Source organism: Dendrobates tinctorius, unplaced genomic scaffold (assembly GCF_039654945.1).
Source record: "Dendrobates tinctorius isolate UK_male_01 unplaced genomic scaffold, ASM3965494v1 ptg000022l, whole genome shotgun sequence".
NCBI classification, from domain to species: Eukaryota; Metazoa; Chordata; class Amphibia; order Anura; family Dendrobatidae; genus Dendrobates; species Dendrobates tinctorius.
In genome coordinates, this window is record NW_027361690.1 from 66,180,759 (window position 1) to 66,197,761 (window position 17,003).

Consider the following 17,003-nt stretch of genomic DNA (forward strand, 5'->3'; position numbering starts at 1 on the left):
ATTGGTGCGTGCCTTTCATCGGGCTCACCCTGATCGCCCTGGTGGCGTGGTTGAGGGTTCGGTGACCCCTCCTCAAGGGGGAGGTACTGTTGTGAGTTCATTTTCCCCTTCGTCACTGAGGTCTGGTGAACTCCCTATTCTGGTGAAGGAAGGTAATGAGCCTGATTATCAGGCACCTGAACCTGATGAGGATGACTGGCTGAGTGGAGTCACGGACTGGATATAAGGCTGCCGACGCCCTTCTACCCTGCGGGTCATTTCTCTGTGGACTTCTAGGACACCAGTCTGATTCCTGCTTCTCTAAGCTAAGTTTTTCTGCTTTGCCTGTTTGCATTAGTGTTTTGTTTTTGTTTTCCTTGCTTTTCTGGATTCTGCCATTCCCTGCTGGGGTGAGCTGAATCTCCTTTTGCCTGTAGCTCTGTCTTCAGAATATTCCTGAGTACTGACATAGCTTAGCATCTTCAGGGCCTTTTTTACTGTCAGTCTGTTGGCTCTTATTTTCATAGGGTTTTTCACGGATTGCAGACAGCAGCCTTCCTGTCCTTTTCTATCTAGCTAGATTGGGCCCCGTCTTTGCTCAGTCTATCTTTCTGTCTATGTTAGTATTTTCATCTTGCTTCACCGTCATTATATGTTGGGGGCTGCCTATTGCTTTGGGGTCTGCTCTGAGGCAGTTTAGTTTTCTCCTTTCTTTCTTTAGGCCTAGCTATTTCTCCGGCTGTGATCGAGGGGTCTAGGGCATCGTAGGAACCCCCCACGGCTACTGCTAGTTGTGTTGGTAGGTTCAGGGGTCTGCAATCCGATAGTTGCCAACTTCTCTGGTTTTCTGGACTTAGCTAGCATTCTTGTTTTTGCCTCCTACGGTGACTCAATCATAACAGGGCCCCATCATTTGCTCAGCCTATTTTCCTACCTGTGTTCGTGTTTTCATCTTGTCTCACTGTCAATACATGTGTGGGGGCTGTCTATTCCTTTGGGGTCTGCTCTGGGGCAGTTTTAGATTTCCCCTTTTCTTGCTTTAGGCTTATTTAGTCCTCTGGCTGTGACGAGGCGTCTAGAATCATCATAGGTACGCTCCACGGCTGCTGTTAGTTGTGTGGTTAGGATCAGGGGTCTGCAATCCGCATAGTTACCAACCTCTCTGGTTTTCTGTGACTTGGCTTGGTCTTGTTTTCCTCCTTGGTGAGCCATTCACAACACACTCCACAAGGAGGGTAAGCCACAAAAGGTCGTTGCTAAAGAAGCTGGCTATTCACAGAGTGCTGTATTCAAGCATACTAGTGGAAAGTGAAGTGGAAGGAAAAAGTGTGGTAGAAAAAGGTGCACAAGCAACCAGGATAACCACAGCCTTGAAAGGATTGTTAAGAAAAGGCCATTCAAAAATTTGGGAGAGATTCTCAAGGAGTGGACTGCTACTGGAGTCATTCCTTCAAGAGCCACCACACACAGACTGATCCAGGACATGGGCTACATGTGTCGCATTCCTTGTGTCAAGTCACTCATGACCAACAGACAGCGCAAGAAGCGTCTTACCTGGGCCAAGAAGAAAAAAGAACTGGACTGCTGCTCAGTGGTCCAAGGTGTTATTTTCAGATTAAAGTAAATTTTGCATTTCATTTGGAAATTAAGGTCCCACAGTCTGGAGGAAGAGTGAATAGGCACCAAATCCAAGTTGCTTGAGGTCTAGTGTGAAGTTTGCACAATCAATGATGGTTTGGGGAGCCATGTGATCTGCTGGTGTTGGTCCACTGTGTTTTATCAAGACCAAAGTCAGCGCAGCCATCTACCAGGAAATTTTAGAGTACTTTATGCTTCCCTCTACTGACAAGCTTTTTTCGAGATTGAAATTTCATTCTTCAGCAGGACTACATGCCACGCCACATTGATGCAGTAATTGAAGCAAAAGGAGCCCCTACCAAGCACTGAGTGCATTTACTGGACATACATTTCAGTTGGCCAACATTTTAGATTTTAAAATCATTTTTCAAGCTGGTTCTATAAACTATTCTATTTCACAGAGATAATGACTTTTGAGTTTTCATTGGTTGAAAGCCATAATCGTCAACTTTAACAGAAATAAACACTTGAAATAGATCACTCTGTTTGTAATGACTCTATATAACATATGAGTTTCACTTTTTGTATTGAAGAACTGAAATTAATTAACTTTTTGATGATATTCTAATTTTGTGAGAAGCACCTGTATATAATTATATTGCTACCATTAAGTAAAATGGGGGGAAAATTTTGTCCCCCCTATACACAGATATGTTTTACACTTTTTATATCCCTTTTCCTATAACTTAAAGTTAACAGATTAATTTTTTTCTTGACCATGGATTTCTTTAACATTATATACAGATTCAATAGGAGAGAACATTGAGTTTTCTGGAGAAAAGATGAATATTTAAGAGGTTCTTCTTATCACTTTTCAAGTGATTGGTATTGTGCAGCAGAACTTACTTGGCATGTAAAACAGAAACTCTGAACAAATGATCCTTCAATGCCTGACATGTTTACTTAACGTCTGGCACTGAGGTACTTAATGGTCATGCTGGCCAAGCTAATTAGAAATTGCTTTGGGTCAAAGAATTACCCTGTCAGGTGAACAATGAGATGAGCATGAATCAGAAGTGAAGGAAATTAGCTTGTCGCATGTCATAATAATAATAATCATTGTAAAATAACATATTTGTTAAACATAGACCATGTGGTCATAAAAAGGTTTAAAGCATGCCTATCTTTAACTGCTTAACTCTATAATGAGTAACCCAAGTCTTTTAGTAGCTTACCTTTTTTTCGCTGTTTTATAATTACAATGTTGTGCATTTTTCATATATCTTTGCAATTTTGAAGTAAACTTGTAGAAGATATTTATTTGAGTTCCTCCATATGATTTGCACAAGGGCCTAAGGCCCAGGTTATGTGAAAATGTATATTTCAGGCATCACGCATTCTAGATGTACTATCATGCCATGGAGTTGGTCAAGGTGCCTGGGGCAGGCTCAAAAGCTGAGCCCGCTCAACACAAAAAGATGCCGGCTATATTACACAGTTGGCATCTGTCTTTTACTGCAGCAATAAACGATATGGCTCATCACATCTGTTAACATTTTAAATCACTGACAGCAATATTTAAGCACCACGATCCGCGTTAGTTTGTGGGTCCATCTGCCCCTACCTGACGTGTTGTGGGGAGCCAATGGGTTGTTTTGTCATCTGAAGGCCCCTGTGCCTGACATAATATTTCTTCTGTGACATCCAGCCATGGGCTGGGCATCATAGCAGACACTAATTTTTTCTACATACAGCAATATTGTATATAGTACTATAATATTACTGTATATAGTAAAAGAGATAACATAATCAAAGGCTCAAGTCCTCTAAATGGAATTCAAAATAAAGTGAAACGTAAACAAAAAATCTTTGAACTCTTTTTCCCCACAAGGGCTGTTAACATCTTCATGACCAATTTTGACCAATAAATCTGGAACACTTCAACGTATGCCTCTAAGTCTGAGATTGCTTTTTTGTGACATATTGTACGTCATGATAGTGGTAAAATTACTTCGCTATGACTTGCATTTATTTTTTAAAAAAGGGAAATTTGTCGAAAATTTAGTGATATGTTTTTTGCGCACTCTATATTTTTTTCGGGGAGCAGTTTGGCCCAAATGGTTCTGTAAACTGTGACCTCTGTTTACACAGGATGCATTATAGTTAGCACTGGCAGCCCACCATATGGCGTCAGTAATAGGCTGTGAACCAGATGCTCTGTATTCCTTGTGTGAACATTGACACAAATGGATTTTTTTTTTTGCATTGGTGTGCCACATGGCCAATTTCTGATTGAAGGAGGGATGTTTCAATTGGTATTATTGCACCTGTGCAGTTGCCATTTTACTTGGGTCCGCTACACCCTGTTTGTGCATTTGCATCAAGGCCTGTTTAGACAGGTAAGCATCTCTGCCTGTTTTTGTTTTTTCTTGATTAACCCTTATAAATTGCTAACAAAAAAATTATGTTTAAAAAATTGTGCTGATGTAAAATAGACATATGTGAAATGTTATCTATTAAATAATTTGTGTGATGTATGTCTCTGATTTAAGGGCATACAAATTAAAAGTTTGAAAATTGCTAAATTTTCGACAAATTTCCATTTTTTCAAAATGCCACATTCATTGCCAGATATGGGTTATATATTTTTTTTGCATTGGTGTGCCACATGGCCAATCCCTAATTGTAGGCTGGCTGTCTCATTTGGTATTATTGCACCTGTGCAGTTGCCATTTTACTTGGGCCCGCTGCACCGTTTGTGCATTTGTATTGAGGCCTGTTTAGGCAGGTAAGCATCTCTGCCTGTTTTTGTTTTATCTTGAATAGTGGAGGATCTTTTTTCCTCTTTTTGTGGCTTTTATGTTAAAAGTTAATCAGTGATTTCTATTTTTTTTTAAAAAAAATTAGAAAATTTTTTAGGGACCACATTACATTTTAAGTGACTTTGAGGGGTCTATATGTCAGAAAACACCCAAAAGTAACAACATTCTAAAAACTGCACCCACAAAGGGTACTAAAAACCACCTTCCTGAATTTTATTAACCCTTAGAGTGCTTCACTGGAATTTTTAGAATATTGAAGGGAAAAGTGAACATTTAACTTTTTTTTCATAATAAATTGACTTTAGACCCAATTTTTTTTATTTTCACAAGGGAGAAAAAAATGGACTGCAAAAATTTGTTGTGCAATTTCTCCTGAGTATGCTGATACCCCATATGTGGGGGGAAACCTGATTTTGGGCGCAGGGCAGGGCACGAAAGGGAAGAAGCACCATTTGACTTTTTGAATGCAAAACTTGCTGGAATATTTAGCAGATGCCATGTTGCATTTGGAAAGCCCCGGATGTGCCTAAACAGTGGAAACCCCCCACAAGTGACACCATTTTGTAAACTAGACCTCTCAGGATACTTGTCTAAGTGTGTGATGAGCTCAAGGTGCTTCACAGAAGTTTATAGCTTAGAGCCGTAAAAATAAAATAATCACATTTCTTCCACAAAAATGTTATTTTAGCCCCAATTTTTTGTATTGAAGAACTGAAATTTTTTTTTATTTTCACAAGGGTAACAGGAGAAAATAGAACCCAAAATTTTTTGGTTAGCTGATCAGCTGATTAATTGAGCGAATTGAGGGAGAGATACAGTGACTAAAACCACTCCTTATCTTCAATATACAGTGGCATGTAAAAGTTTGTGCACCCCTGGTCAAAATTTAATTAAATTATCTTTAAAAAGGCTAAGGTTAAAGATGACACATCTCCTTTGTATTTTAAACAATATATATATATATATAGATATATAGTCATTTTTTACATTTTAACCCCTTCACTACCAAGGGTGGTTTGCACGTTAACTCCCGGGCCAATTTTTACAATTCTTACCACTGTCCCTTTATGAGGTCATAACTCTAAAACGCTTCCATGGATCCCGGTGATTCTGACATTGTTTTCTCGTGACATATTGTACTTCATGTTAGTGGTAAAATTTCATTCAAATAACTTGCGTTTATTTGTGAAAAAAACAGAAATTTGGCGAAAATTTTGAAAATTTCGCAATTTTCCAACTTTGAATTTTTATGCCCTTAAATCACAGCGATACGGCACACAAAAAACTTAATAAATAACATTTCCCACATGTTTACTTTACATCAGCACAATTTTGGAACCAACATTTTTTTGTGTTAGGAAGTTATAAGGGTTAAAAATTGACCAGCGATTTCTCATTTTTGCAACACCATTTTATTTTTAGGGACCACATCACATTTGAAGCCACTTTGAGGGGTCTATATGATAGAAAATACACCAATGTGACACCATTCTAAAAACTGCACCCCTTATGGTGCATAAAACCACATTCAAGAAGTTTATTAACTCTTTAGGTGCATCACAGGAATTTTTTGAATATTTAAAAAAAATGAACATTTAACTTTTTTTCACAAAAAAAATACTTCAGGTTCAATTTTCTTTATTTTACCAAGGGTAACAGGAGAAGATGGACTGAAAAAGTTAATGTGCAATTTGTCCTGAGTAAGCTGATACCTGATATGTGGGGGGGAACCACTGTTTCGGCGCATGGCAGACCTCAGTAGGGAAGGAGCGCCGTTTGACTTTTTCAATGCAAAATTGGCTGGAATTCAGATCGGACGCCATGTCGCGTTTGGAGAGCCCCTGATATACCTAAACAGTGGAAACCCCCCAAAATGACCTCATTTTGGAAACTAGACCCCCCCAAGAAACTTATCTAGATATGTGGTGAGAACTTTGAACCCACAAGGTCTTCACAGAAGTTTATAACGTACAGCGGTACAATTAAAAAATCATATTTTTTCCACAAAAATGATCTTTTCACCCTCAATTCTTATTTTTCCAAGAGTAACAGGACCCTAAAAGATATTGTGCAATTTATCCTGAGTGCGCTGATACCCCACATGTGGGGGTAAACCACTATTTGGGCGCATGGCAGAGCTCGGAAGGGAAGCAGCACCATTTGACGCTTTTGGCTGGAATTTAGATTGGACACCATGTCGCGTTTGGAAAGCCCCTGATGTACCACAACAGTAGAAACCCCCCACAAATGACACCATTTTGGAAACTAGACCCCCCCAAGGAACTTATCTAGATGTGTGGTGAGCACTTTGAACCCCCCAGTGCTTCACAGAAGTTTATAACGCCCGGGCGTGAAAATAAAAAAATCGTATTTTTTCCACAAACATCATCTTTTAGTCCCCATTTTTTTATTTTCCCAAGGATAACAAGAGAAATTGGACCCCAAAAGTTGTTGTACTATTTGTCCTGAGTACGCTGACACCCCATATGTGGGAGAAAACTACTGTATGGGGACACGTTGGGGCTCGGAAGGGAAGTAGTGACGTTTTGGAATGCAGACTTTGATGGAATGGTCTGCGGTTGTCATGTTGCCTTTGGAGAGCCCCTAATGTACCTAAACAGTGGAAACCCCCCACAATTGACCCCATTTTGGAAACTAGACCCCCTGAGGAACTTATCTAGATGTGTGGTGAGCACTTTGAACCCCCAAGGGCTTCACAGAAGTTTATAATGCCCAGGCATGAAAATAAAAAAATCATATTTTTTCCACAAACATGATCAATTAGTCTCCAATTTTTTTATTTTCCCAAGGGTAACAGGAGAAATTGGACCCCAAAAGTTGTTGTCCAATTTGTCCTGAGTACGCTGATACCTCATATGTGGGAGAAAACTACTGTATGGGCACACGTCAGGGCTCGGAAGGGAAGTAGTGACGTTTTGGAATGCAGACTTTGATGGCATGGTCTGCGGGTGTCATGTTGCTTTTGGAGAGCCCCTGATGTACCTAAACAGTGGAAACCCCCACAAGTGACCCTATTTTGGAAACTAGACCCCCTAATGAACTTATTTAGATGTGTGTTGAGCACTTTGAACCCCCCCAGTGCTTCACAGAAGTTTATAACGACCGGGCGTGAAAATAAAAATATCGTATTTTTTCAACAAACATCATCTTTTAGTCCCCATTTTTTTTATTTTCCCAAGGGTAACAGGAGAAATTGGACCCCAAAAGTTGTTGTCCAATTTGTCCTGAGTACGCTGATACCTCATATGTGGGAGAAAACTACTGTATGGGCACACGTCGGGGCTCGGAAGGGAAGTAGTGACGTTTTGGAATGCAGACTTTGATGGATTGGTCTGCAGGTGTCATGTGCGTTTGGAGAGCCCCTGATGTACCTAAACTATTGAAACTCCCCACAAGTGACCCCATTTTGGAAACTAGACCCCCCCACGGAACTTATCTAGATGTGTGGTGAGCACTTTGAACCCCCAAGTGCTTCGCAGAAGTTTATAACGCCTGGGCGTGAAAATAAAAAAATCATTTTTTTCCGCAAAAATGATATTTTTGCCCCCAATTTTTTATTTTCCTAAGGGTAAAAGGAGAAATTGGACCCCAAAAGTTGTTTTGTAATTTGTCCTGAGTAGGCTGATACACCATATGTGGGGGTAAAATACTGTTTGGGCGCATGGCAGAGCTTGGAAGGGAAGGACCACCATTTGACTTTTTCAACGCAGAATTGGCTGGAATTGAGATCAGACGCCATGTTGCATTTGGAGAGCACCTGATGTGCCCAAACAGTGGAAACCCCACAATTATAACTCCAACCCTAACCCCAACACACCCCTAGCCCTAACCCTAGCCCTAACCCTAGCCCTAGCCCTAACCCTAGCCCTAACCCTAGCCCTAACCCTAACCCTAGCCCTAACCCTAATGGTAAAATGGAAATAAATACATTTTCTTTTAGTTTTATTATTTTTCCCTAACTAAGGGGGTGATAACGGGGGGTTTGATTTACTATTTATGGCGGGTTTTTATGTTTGGCGGCTGTCAGACGCTAAAAGACGCTTTTTATTGTAAAAATAGTTTTTGCATCACCACATATTGTGAGCTATAATTTTTCCGTATTTTGACCCACCGAGTCATGTGAGGTCTTATTTTTTGCGGGACGAGTTGACGTTTTTATTGGTACCTTTTTCGGGCACGTGACATTTTTTGATCGCTTTTTATTCCGATTTTTGGGACGCAGAATGAACTAAAACCAGCGTTTCATGAATTTCTTTTGGGGGGGTGCGTTTACACCGTTCCGCGTGCGGTAAAATTGATAAAGCATTTTTATTCTTTGGGTCAGTACGGTTACAGGGATACCTCATTTAGGTCTTTTTTTATGTTTTGTCGGTTTTTTGCAATGAAAACAATTTTATATAAAAAATAATTATTTTTGTATCACTTCATTCTGCGAGCTATAACTTTTTTATTTTTTGCGGATGGCGCTGTATGGTGGCTCGTTTTTTGCAGGACAAGATGACATTTTCAGCGGTATCATGGATATTTATATGCGTCTTTTTGATCGCGCGTTAGTGCACTTTTTGTTCGGTGGTATGATAATAAATCATTATTTTTTGCTTCGTTTTTTATTTTTATTTTTTAAGGGGTTTGCTAAAGGGGTTAACTAATGGGACAGTTTTATAGGGCGGGTCGCTATGGACGTGGCTATACCAAATATGTGTACTTTTATTGTTTTTTTTTATTTTGAAAAAATGGATTTATTGGGGAATATTTTTTTTTTTTTTTACTAATTTATTTAGCGATTTTTTTAAAATTATTTTTAACACTTTTTTTTTTTTTTTACTTTATTACCTTGTCCCAGGTGGGACATCACTGTCCTGTGACAGATCGCTGATCTGTCACATCACAGATCACTGTGACAGATCAGCAACCTGTCACAGGCAGTTCTGCAGACTTCCTCATGCCTGTGCTTTGCAGGCAGTGAGGAAGACAGCTCCCTACAGGCCCCCGAAGGCCCCCGTCGCCATCTTGGATCCGGGGGCCTGTAGAGAAAGAGACCCCCGCAGCAGCGCTGCACATTGCGCTGCTGTGGGGGGCTCAGGGAAGCACGGAGGGAGCCCCCTCCCTGCCGATGCTTCCCTTTAACCCCCGGTACACCGCGATCGCGTTTGATCGTGGTGTACAAGGGGTCAACGTGTCGGGGGCGGTCCGTGACCGCCCCTGACACATTGTGCCAGGTGTCAGCTGTGATAATCAGCTGACACCCGGCCGCGATCAGCGGCGCTCACCACGTGGGCGCCGCTGATCGCTGGTACGTAATATTCCGTCCATGGTAATTAGGTCCAGGGTCACATGGACGGAATATTACGTCCATTGTAGGTAAGGGGTTAAAAAATTAAAAAAAGGAAAATGGGCCAATGCTAAAATTTGGACACCCTTGGAGATTTGTGTGCTCAGATAACTTTGACCAAGGTTTCAGACCTTAATTAGCCTGTTAGGGTTATGGCTTGTTTGCGATAATTGTTAGAAAATGCCTTGTGATGCAAATTTCCCAGCTTTAAAAAAATCCAACCTCCTCTATCTTTGGGCAAAAAAACAGCAGCCTTCTAAGCAGCTGCCTAGCACTCTGAAAAATGAAAATTGTGGAGGCCAACAAAGCAGGAAAAGGCTATAAGAACATAGCAAAGTGTTGTCAAATTGCCCTTTCCACAGTGCGAAATGTAAATAAGAAATGGCAGTTAAGAGGAACAGTGGAGGTCAAGATAAGGTGTTCTACTGTTTAGAGACACCTGTACAAATATGGCCTGCATGGAAAAGTCATCAGAAGAAAACCTCTCCTGCATTCTAACCATAAAATTCAATATCAGAAGTATGCAAAATAACATCTAAACAAGCCTGATACATTTTGGAAATAAGTCCTGTGGACCGATGAGTTTAAAATAGAACTCTTTGGCCACAATGATCAATGGCATGTGTGGAGAAAAAGGGGCACAGAATTTCAGTAAAAAATATCTCACCAACCATTAAGCATGGGGGTAGATCAATCATGCTTTGGTGTTGTGTTGCAGTCATTGGCATGGGGAACATTTCATGGGTAGAGAGAAGAATGGATTCAATGAAATTTTAGCAAATTCTTGTTGAAAACACAATACCATCTGTAAAAAAGCTGAAGTTGAAAACAGGATGGCTTCTACATATGGACAATGATCCTAAAAATCCTCAATAGACTACCTCAAAAGGTGCAAGCTGGAGGTTTTGCAATGGCCCTCACAGTTCCCTGATCTGAACATCATTGAAAGTCTGTGGCTAGACTTCAAAATAACAGTGCATACATGACAACCCAGGAATCTCACAAAACTGGAAGAATTTTCCAAGGAAGAAAATCCCTTAGACAAGCATTGAAACACTCTTGGCTTCATACAATAAGCATTTACAAACTGTGATACATGCAAAAGGGGTGCTACTAGGTACTAGCCATGCAGGGTGCCCAAACTTTTCATTGGCACAATGTCCTTTTTGTAATTTTAAAATGCAAAAGATGAATATATATATTTGTGTCATCTTTAACTTTAAGCCTTTTAGAGATCATTTCATCTTCAACTATTCACAATAACAGTAATTTTGGCTAGGGGTGCCACAACTTTTACATGCCACTGTGCTTTATTATTCTAGACATTTTAGTAACAAGTAAGTTTCTTAATATTTGCAAAGCTCTCACAGGCAGAAAAAGGAGGACTATGGGCTGCTGTAGTGCTAAAAAAGTGGACAGCTAGCGCACTATACTTTAAACATAGTGGACCATGGCCATTCTGTGTTGTTAATATAGTGCACTATACCAATAGTAATAATAGTGTTTACACCAGAAATCTTGCAGAAAATAAAATATTTTGAAAATTTGCAAAATTTATGTGCAACGTGAGGTTGCGCTTAATTTTTTTTTACTCTTGATATTTTTATTCCAGTTTTGGTCAGTTCCACCAAAATTGGTGGAGCTGTGGTGGGATGGGGGCAATATGGGGCATGGCGATGCACGCTCACCTGATTTATGACGGGTTAAGGTGTACCTTATGTGATTAATCTTACTTCAGTGTGGACTCCTAAGATTTGTAGCAATGCACATTTAGTTGCATGCCATTTTTAAATGTGCCTGATTCATTAGGTGATGTCCTCCTTTTAAAGAATCCAGCACTTCCGGCTCCACTACACTTACTCATCGATATTGGCATGAATAATCTAAATGTGTGTACAGGGCACTATGTTAAAAATGTATGCTCAACAATATGGTAACAGCATACCACAAAACAGCAGTTTGATATATATCCCTCAGATACATACAGTATACTGTATACCATACATGCGAGTGTGAAGCAAAATCAGTTATGCTTAAATGGGTCTGTGCACAATGACAGTGCCCTCTCTGTTGCTGACTCAGATCAGCAGTAAAGAGCCAGCACCAGAGTGCACCTAAAATTGACAATTGCAAAACAAGGCAGTTGCCCATGTGTGAATGTATCGTCAAAAAGATCCCAAAGAGCCAACTTTTAAAGAGCAGATAGATTAAAATAGGTAGACAGCATCCAAAATTGGGTGAAAAAATGTCACAACTTCTTTATTCTGCCGTAAAGTGCGACGTTTCGCCCTACCATAGGTTTTTTCAAGCTTGGTAGTTGGAAACGTCACACTTTATGTCAGAATAAAGAAGTTCTGACATTTTTTCACCCAATTTTTGCTACTGTCTATTTTCATCTATGTTCACATGGGGGCGACATAGTGCACATCGTGCAGTGACAGAGTAGGGACTAACCCTGGCCTAGAAATGAGCGATACCGATGATGCTTCATTTCAGGAAGAGGACAAATGCTGCAGCAGTGGAAGCAGTCTCTGCCCCCTGATGACACTTCGTTTGAGTATCCCAGTATGCACTGGAATTCTCAAACGGAGCATTATCAAGAAAAGAAGTAGTAAAAAAAGCAGTTAGGGAAGGATAGTGGATTTTTAGTTTAAGTATATTGGAAATAGGTAGCTTAGATTATGGTGGATGAAAATTACTTTTTTTGGCAGACCATCCCTTTAAGCTCTAATTGCACTGGCACATAAATATGTATTCTAGGTGTCATGTATTATGCTTGAGAAAGGCTTCAAATGAGGAGCTGAAATGTAGCATGGATCTATGTTAATAAATATTCTTACTTATCATATAACTATATATAATCAGTTTAAGATACAATAAAAAGGGTGACTAAAAATATAATATAATTGTTTGAGATTTACTCACAGTATTTTTCCGTGAATGTCAGCTACATCTCTACTTTCCAATTTACTGTTCCCGAAGCTGAACTAAATGCTCTGCACCCTAAGGCTTTTTATACAGACTCTTTGATCACTTCTTTTATGACTGGCTGCTCATCTGCATGTTCATAATTTGTGCCAGTAACTGAGAATTGTGTAGTCACCAGTTCTGCATCTCAATAACAAAAAGAAAAGGTGCATTTCTGCCCTTGTAAGAAAAGCAACATCTGACACTGGAATAAAGCCAGCTTCGTACGTCCACATTTCACAATTCATTGTATGTTTTGCAGATTTTCAGCTTGAGGCATACAGAAACTATTATCCACATCATCACAAAAATGGAGGATTACTGTTTCTGAGAGAACACACAAACTAAAGACACCGTTCATAACAGTGTGAACATACTCTAACCACACGGCGCCACCTGTTGCCTGCTCAACACAGTCCCTCTAACGCACAAGCCTCCAACTGTTGTAAAATGCTTTAGTTCAGGTCATGAGAGATTACATATTGCATGACCCTTACAGTTGCTCGTAGCATCTTATTTTCAATTTATTAGCACTGGTTTCTTCCAAATTCTTATATTTAGCTTCTTTTAATTTACAGCTATATGTTTTTTTAAATTGCATTAAGTATATTAACCTACGTTTTGTTTTAGAGTGGGATTATCAATGAATGAATCAAGTAGTCCAGCTATTACAGACAGAAGCAATGAAAGCCTCAAATTAAATATGAAACCAGCAATAGTGAAATGGAGACACAATGAGACACTCTCAATGAAGATAAGGTACGTTTGTTAGATTGCCAACATCATAAATTGTGAAGGGCTATGCAGATTAATGTGAGTAAAGCTTAATCACTGTAAAATAAAGCATTTTGCTACTTGGCAATGTTCTGTGTATTGATTGCTTGCAGTTTGCAGAGGGGTAGCTATGGGTTCAGCTCACAGAGAGCGGCAGGTGGGTGGTGAAACATCTGAGTGGGCACCTAACAGGGAACCCTGATTACAACTATGGTGGCTCACTGATATTACCGCCATATGGTGACCATATAGTGGTAGCTACTAGAGATGAGCAACTTTGCCTCCGGGAGGGTCGAGTCGGGTTTCGGACCACCCGACTTTACCAAAAGTCGAGTCGAACGAAATCGGCTGACTATCGGCAAAAGTCGGAGTTCCGACCGAAACCCGACCCCAATGCAAGTCAATGGGGAATAAAAGTCGGCAGTGAGTGGAGGACAGTAAACACAGCTACAGTGCCCACTTCAATGGCAACGACATCAATTCTTATTAAGCTTGTCAACCTTAATTAACTTTATAATAATAGTAACGCATTGAAAACTTGGGGTTATTTGGCTAAAGTTGTGGGGGTGTACAGCCCAGTTAGGGTGGTGGAAAAACTGGCATATGTTGAGGTGTAGGCTGGACGCTCAGTAGCTGCAAATGGAGGAATTGGAGAAGTCGGAGGAAGCGGAGGACAAAGTGAGCCATTTTGCTGGCAACCTATGTGTCATCAGGGGAAGGTGTTACAAAATCCTTTGAAACCCAGGCATGGTTCATTTTAATGAAGGTGAGATCACCTACATTTTGGGTCGACAGCCGGATCCTTCTTTCTGTCAGGATTGATCCAGCAGCACTGAAGACTCTTTCTGATAGTACGCTACCAGCAGGGCAAGCAAGCTCCTGTAAGGCATATTGTGCCAATTCAGGCCAGGTGTCCAGTTTACAGGCCCAGTAGTCAAAGGGGAATGAACTGTGAGGGAGAACATCGACAGGGGAGGAGAGGTGATTTTGAACCATAGTTGACAACTGCTGTCTCCTGTCTGTTGCAATCAATTCAGTATTACCAGTCGTGTGACCGGTACTCGAGAAATCAGTCCACAGCATGGTCATGAAACCCCTGTCTCCAACGCCACTTCGGCTGTGTGCACCACAAACACCTCTTCCATGTTGCCCAGTACGGCTCGTGGTAGAACCTGCACCGCTGCTGTGTGCTGGGAATGCCTCTAACAATTGGTTTACCAGAGTTGCTTGTTTGTTCGCCAATATTAGCTCTAGGTTCTCCTGTGCAATGATGTTCTGTAATTTGCCTTTATAGCGTGGATCGAGGATGCTGGCCATCCAGTAGTCATCACACTTCATAATTTTGGCAATGCGGGGGTCCCTTTTTAGGATCCGCAAGAGATAATCACACATGAGGGCCAATGTTCCAGATGTCAATGATGCACTGCCATTGGTGGGTGGAGGAGCACTTTCTGCCAAATCCACATCCCTCCAGTCACGTACAAACCCTCTACCTGACCTTAGCAAGCCAACATTTTCTCTTGCTCCCTGAGAAGCATTCTCCTCCCCAAAATAATCATCCCCATCATCCTCCTCCTCTTCCTCTTCTTCCTCCACCTCGTCCAGGACAGTTCCCTGAGCAGACAATGCCTGACTGTCATCAAGGCTTCCCTCCTCCGCTGCAGACTCCTGATCCTTAATGTGCGTCAAAGTTTGCATGAGCAGACGCATAAGTGGGATGCTCATGCTTATGATGGTGTTGTCTGCGCTTACCAGCCATGTGCATTCCTCAAAACACTGAAGGACTTTACAGAGGTCTTTCAGCTTTGACCACTGCACACCCGACATCTCGATGTCTACCCTCAAACTGCCTGCCCATGTATCCTCCCACAAATGCATTACAGCCTGCCTCTGTTCACACAGCCTCTCGACCATGTGCATAGTGGAGTTCCACCTTGTAGCAATATCTATGATTACGCGGTGCTTGGGGAGGTGGCGTGATCGCTGCAGCCACTGGAGTCTATGGGCGAGTGACGGATGTGCGAGCATAGTCTTCACACCTTATGGAGCAGGGTTGGTAACTCCAGATAATTATTGAGGAAGCACTGCACCACCAGGTTCAAGGTGTGAGCCAGGTAAGGTATGTGTCTGAATTTTGCCAGGGCTATGGCCGCCACAAAATTACGTCCGTTATCACTGACTACCTTGCCTGGCTCAAGATGTAGACTGCCCAGCCATGACTTAGTTTCTCGCTGCAAGTTGTCGGCCAGTACCTCCGCGGTGTGTCTATTGTCGCCCAAAGACATCATCTTTAAAACAGCCTGCTGATGCTTGCCACTAGCTGCTTGACAGTGGGACACCTTGTGTGGAACACTGGCAGCTGCGGATGGAGTGCTTGTGCGACTGCGCTCTGTCGACGAGCTTTCGCTTCTGCAGGAGGCGGAGGGTCGAACGCCTACAGCCAACTGTTGCCTATACCGAGGGCTAGGCAGCACTGTCCCACTGCCGCTGTCCCCTGTGGACCCTGCATCCACCACATTCACCCAGTGTGCAGTGATGGACATGTAATGGCCCTGACCATGCCTACTGGACCATGCATCTGTTGTGAGGTGCACCTTTCCACTCACTGATTGTTTGAATGCATGGACAATGTGGTCTTTCACATGCAGGTGGAGGGCAGGGATGGCTTTTATAGAAGAGAAGTGCCGACTGGGTAGGTCATAGCATGGGACAGCATAGGCCATGAGCTCTCGGAATGCTGCACTTTCAACCAAATGGAAGGGCATCATCTCTAATGAGATCAGTTTGGCAATGTAGGCGTTCAATGCCAATGTAGGTGGATGAGAGGATGAGTACTTTCTTGTCCTACTCAGAGTCTCTGCTAGGGTGAGCTGGACTTGAGAGCTGCATATAGTGGAACTAGTGGTGGACATGGCGGACTGAGAGTGGGTTGGTGGTGGTGGTGATAACCTAGATGCAGACTTTTGTTGGAAAAACATTGTGATTCTTGACTGCTTTGGCCTTGTGACGACACCTTAACATTTCTTGCTGGTGGTGTGCTAACCGGTGGGCTTACAGTGGGGTAAGCGATGTAGCGCTGCTGACCACCTTCAGTCGGAGCAGGTGCACGTGTGCTACCTGAGGTTTTGTAGTCCGTCCATGCTTGCAAGTACATGGTGTTTACATGTCTAAGCATGCAACTGGTATTCAAATTTCAGAGATTTTTCCCTCGGCTAAAGGTCCTTCTGCACTGGTTACAGATAACCTTGGCCTCATCAATAGGATTTTGTTCAAAAAAGTGCCACATTGCACTCTTCCTACTATGGTATAAATTTTCAGGGCTTGCACGCTGTGCTAATTTGACCATCTGGTCAAGCTGTCCTGCAACTCTTTTTGTTTTTTAACACATTTTTGGACTGCTACGTGCCTGCCAGATAACCACAGCTGTGATGTCTATGCCTGCTGCGGATCCTCCTCCTCTTCTGAGCTATTGTCAGCGGCACCCTCTTCCCCCAATGGATAACAATCCGGGTCAACAACTGGGTCATCCA

At 41.8% G+C, this 17,003-nt stretch overlaps 1 protein-coding gene across 5 annotated transcripts in view; it reads left to right on the forward strand.

Moving 5' to 3' along the window:
• Positions 1–17,003, forward strand: part of ST8SIA2 (ST8 alpha-N-acetyl-neuraminide alpha-2,8-sialyltransferase 2) — a 665,484-nt gene that overhangs the window by 385,856 nt on the left and 262,625 nt on the right. For 4 of the 5 annotated variants that reach the window (XM_073568743.1, XM_073568746.1, XM_073568747.1 and 1 more), the window contains one exon: positions 13,330–13,458. The exons of the other annotated variant lie outside the window; for it this stretch is intronic. In XM_073568743.1, coding sequence (XP_073424844.1) covers positions 13,330–13,458 — 129 coding nt within the window. The remainder of the gene's footprint in view (positions 1–13,329; positions 13,459–17,003) is intronic. 5 annotated transcript variants of the gene reach the window in all.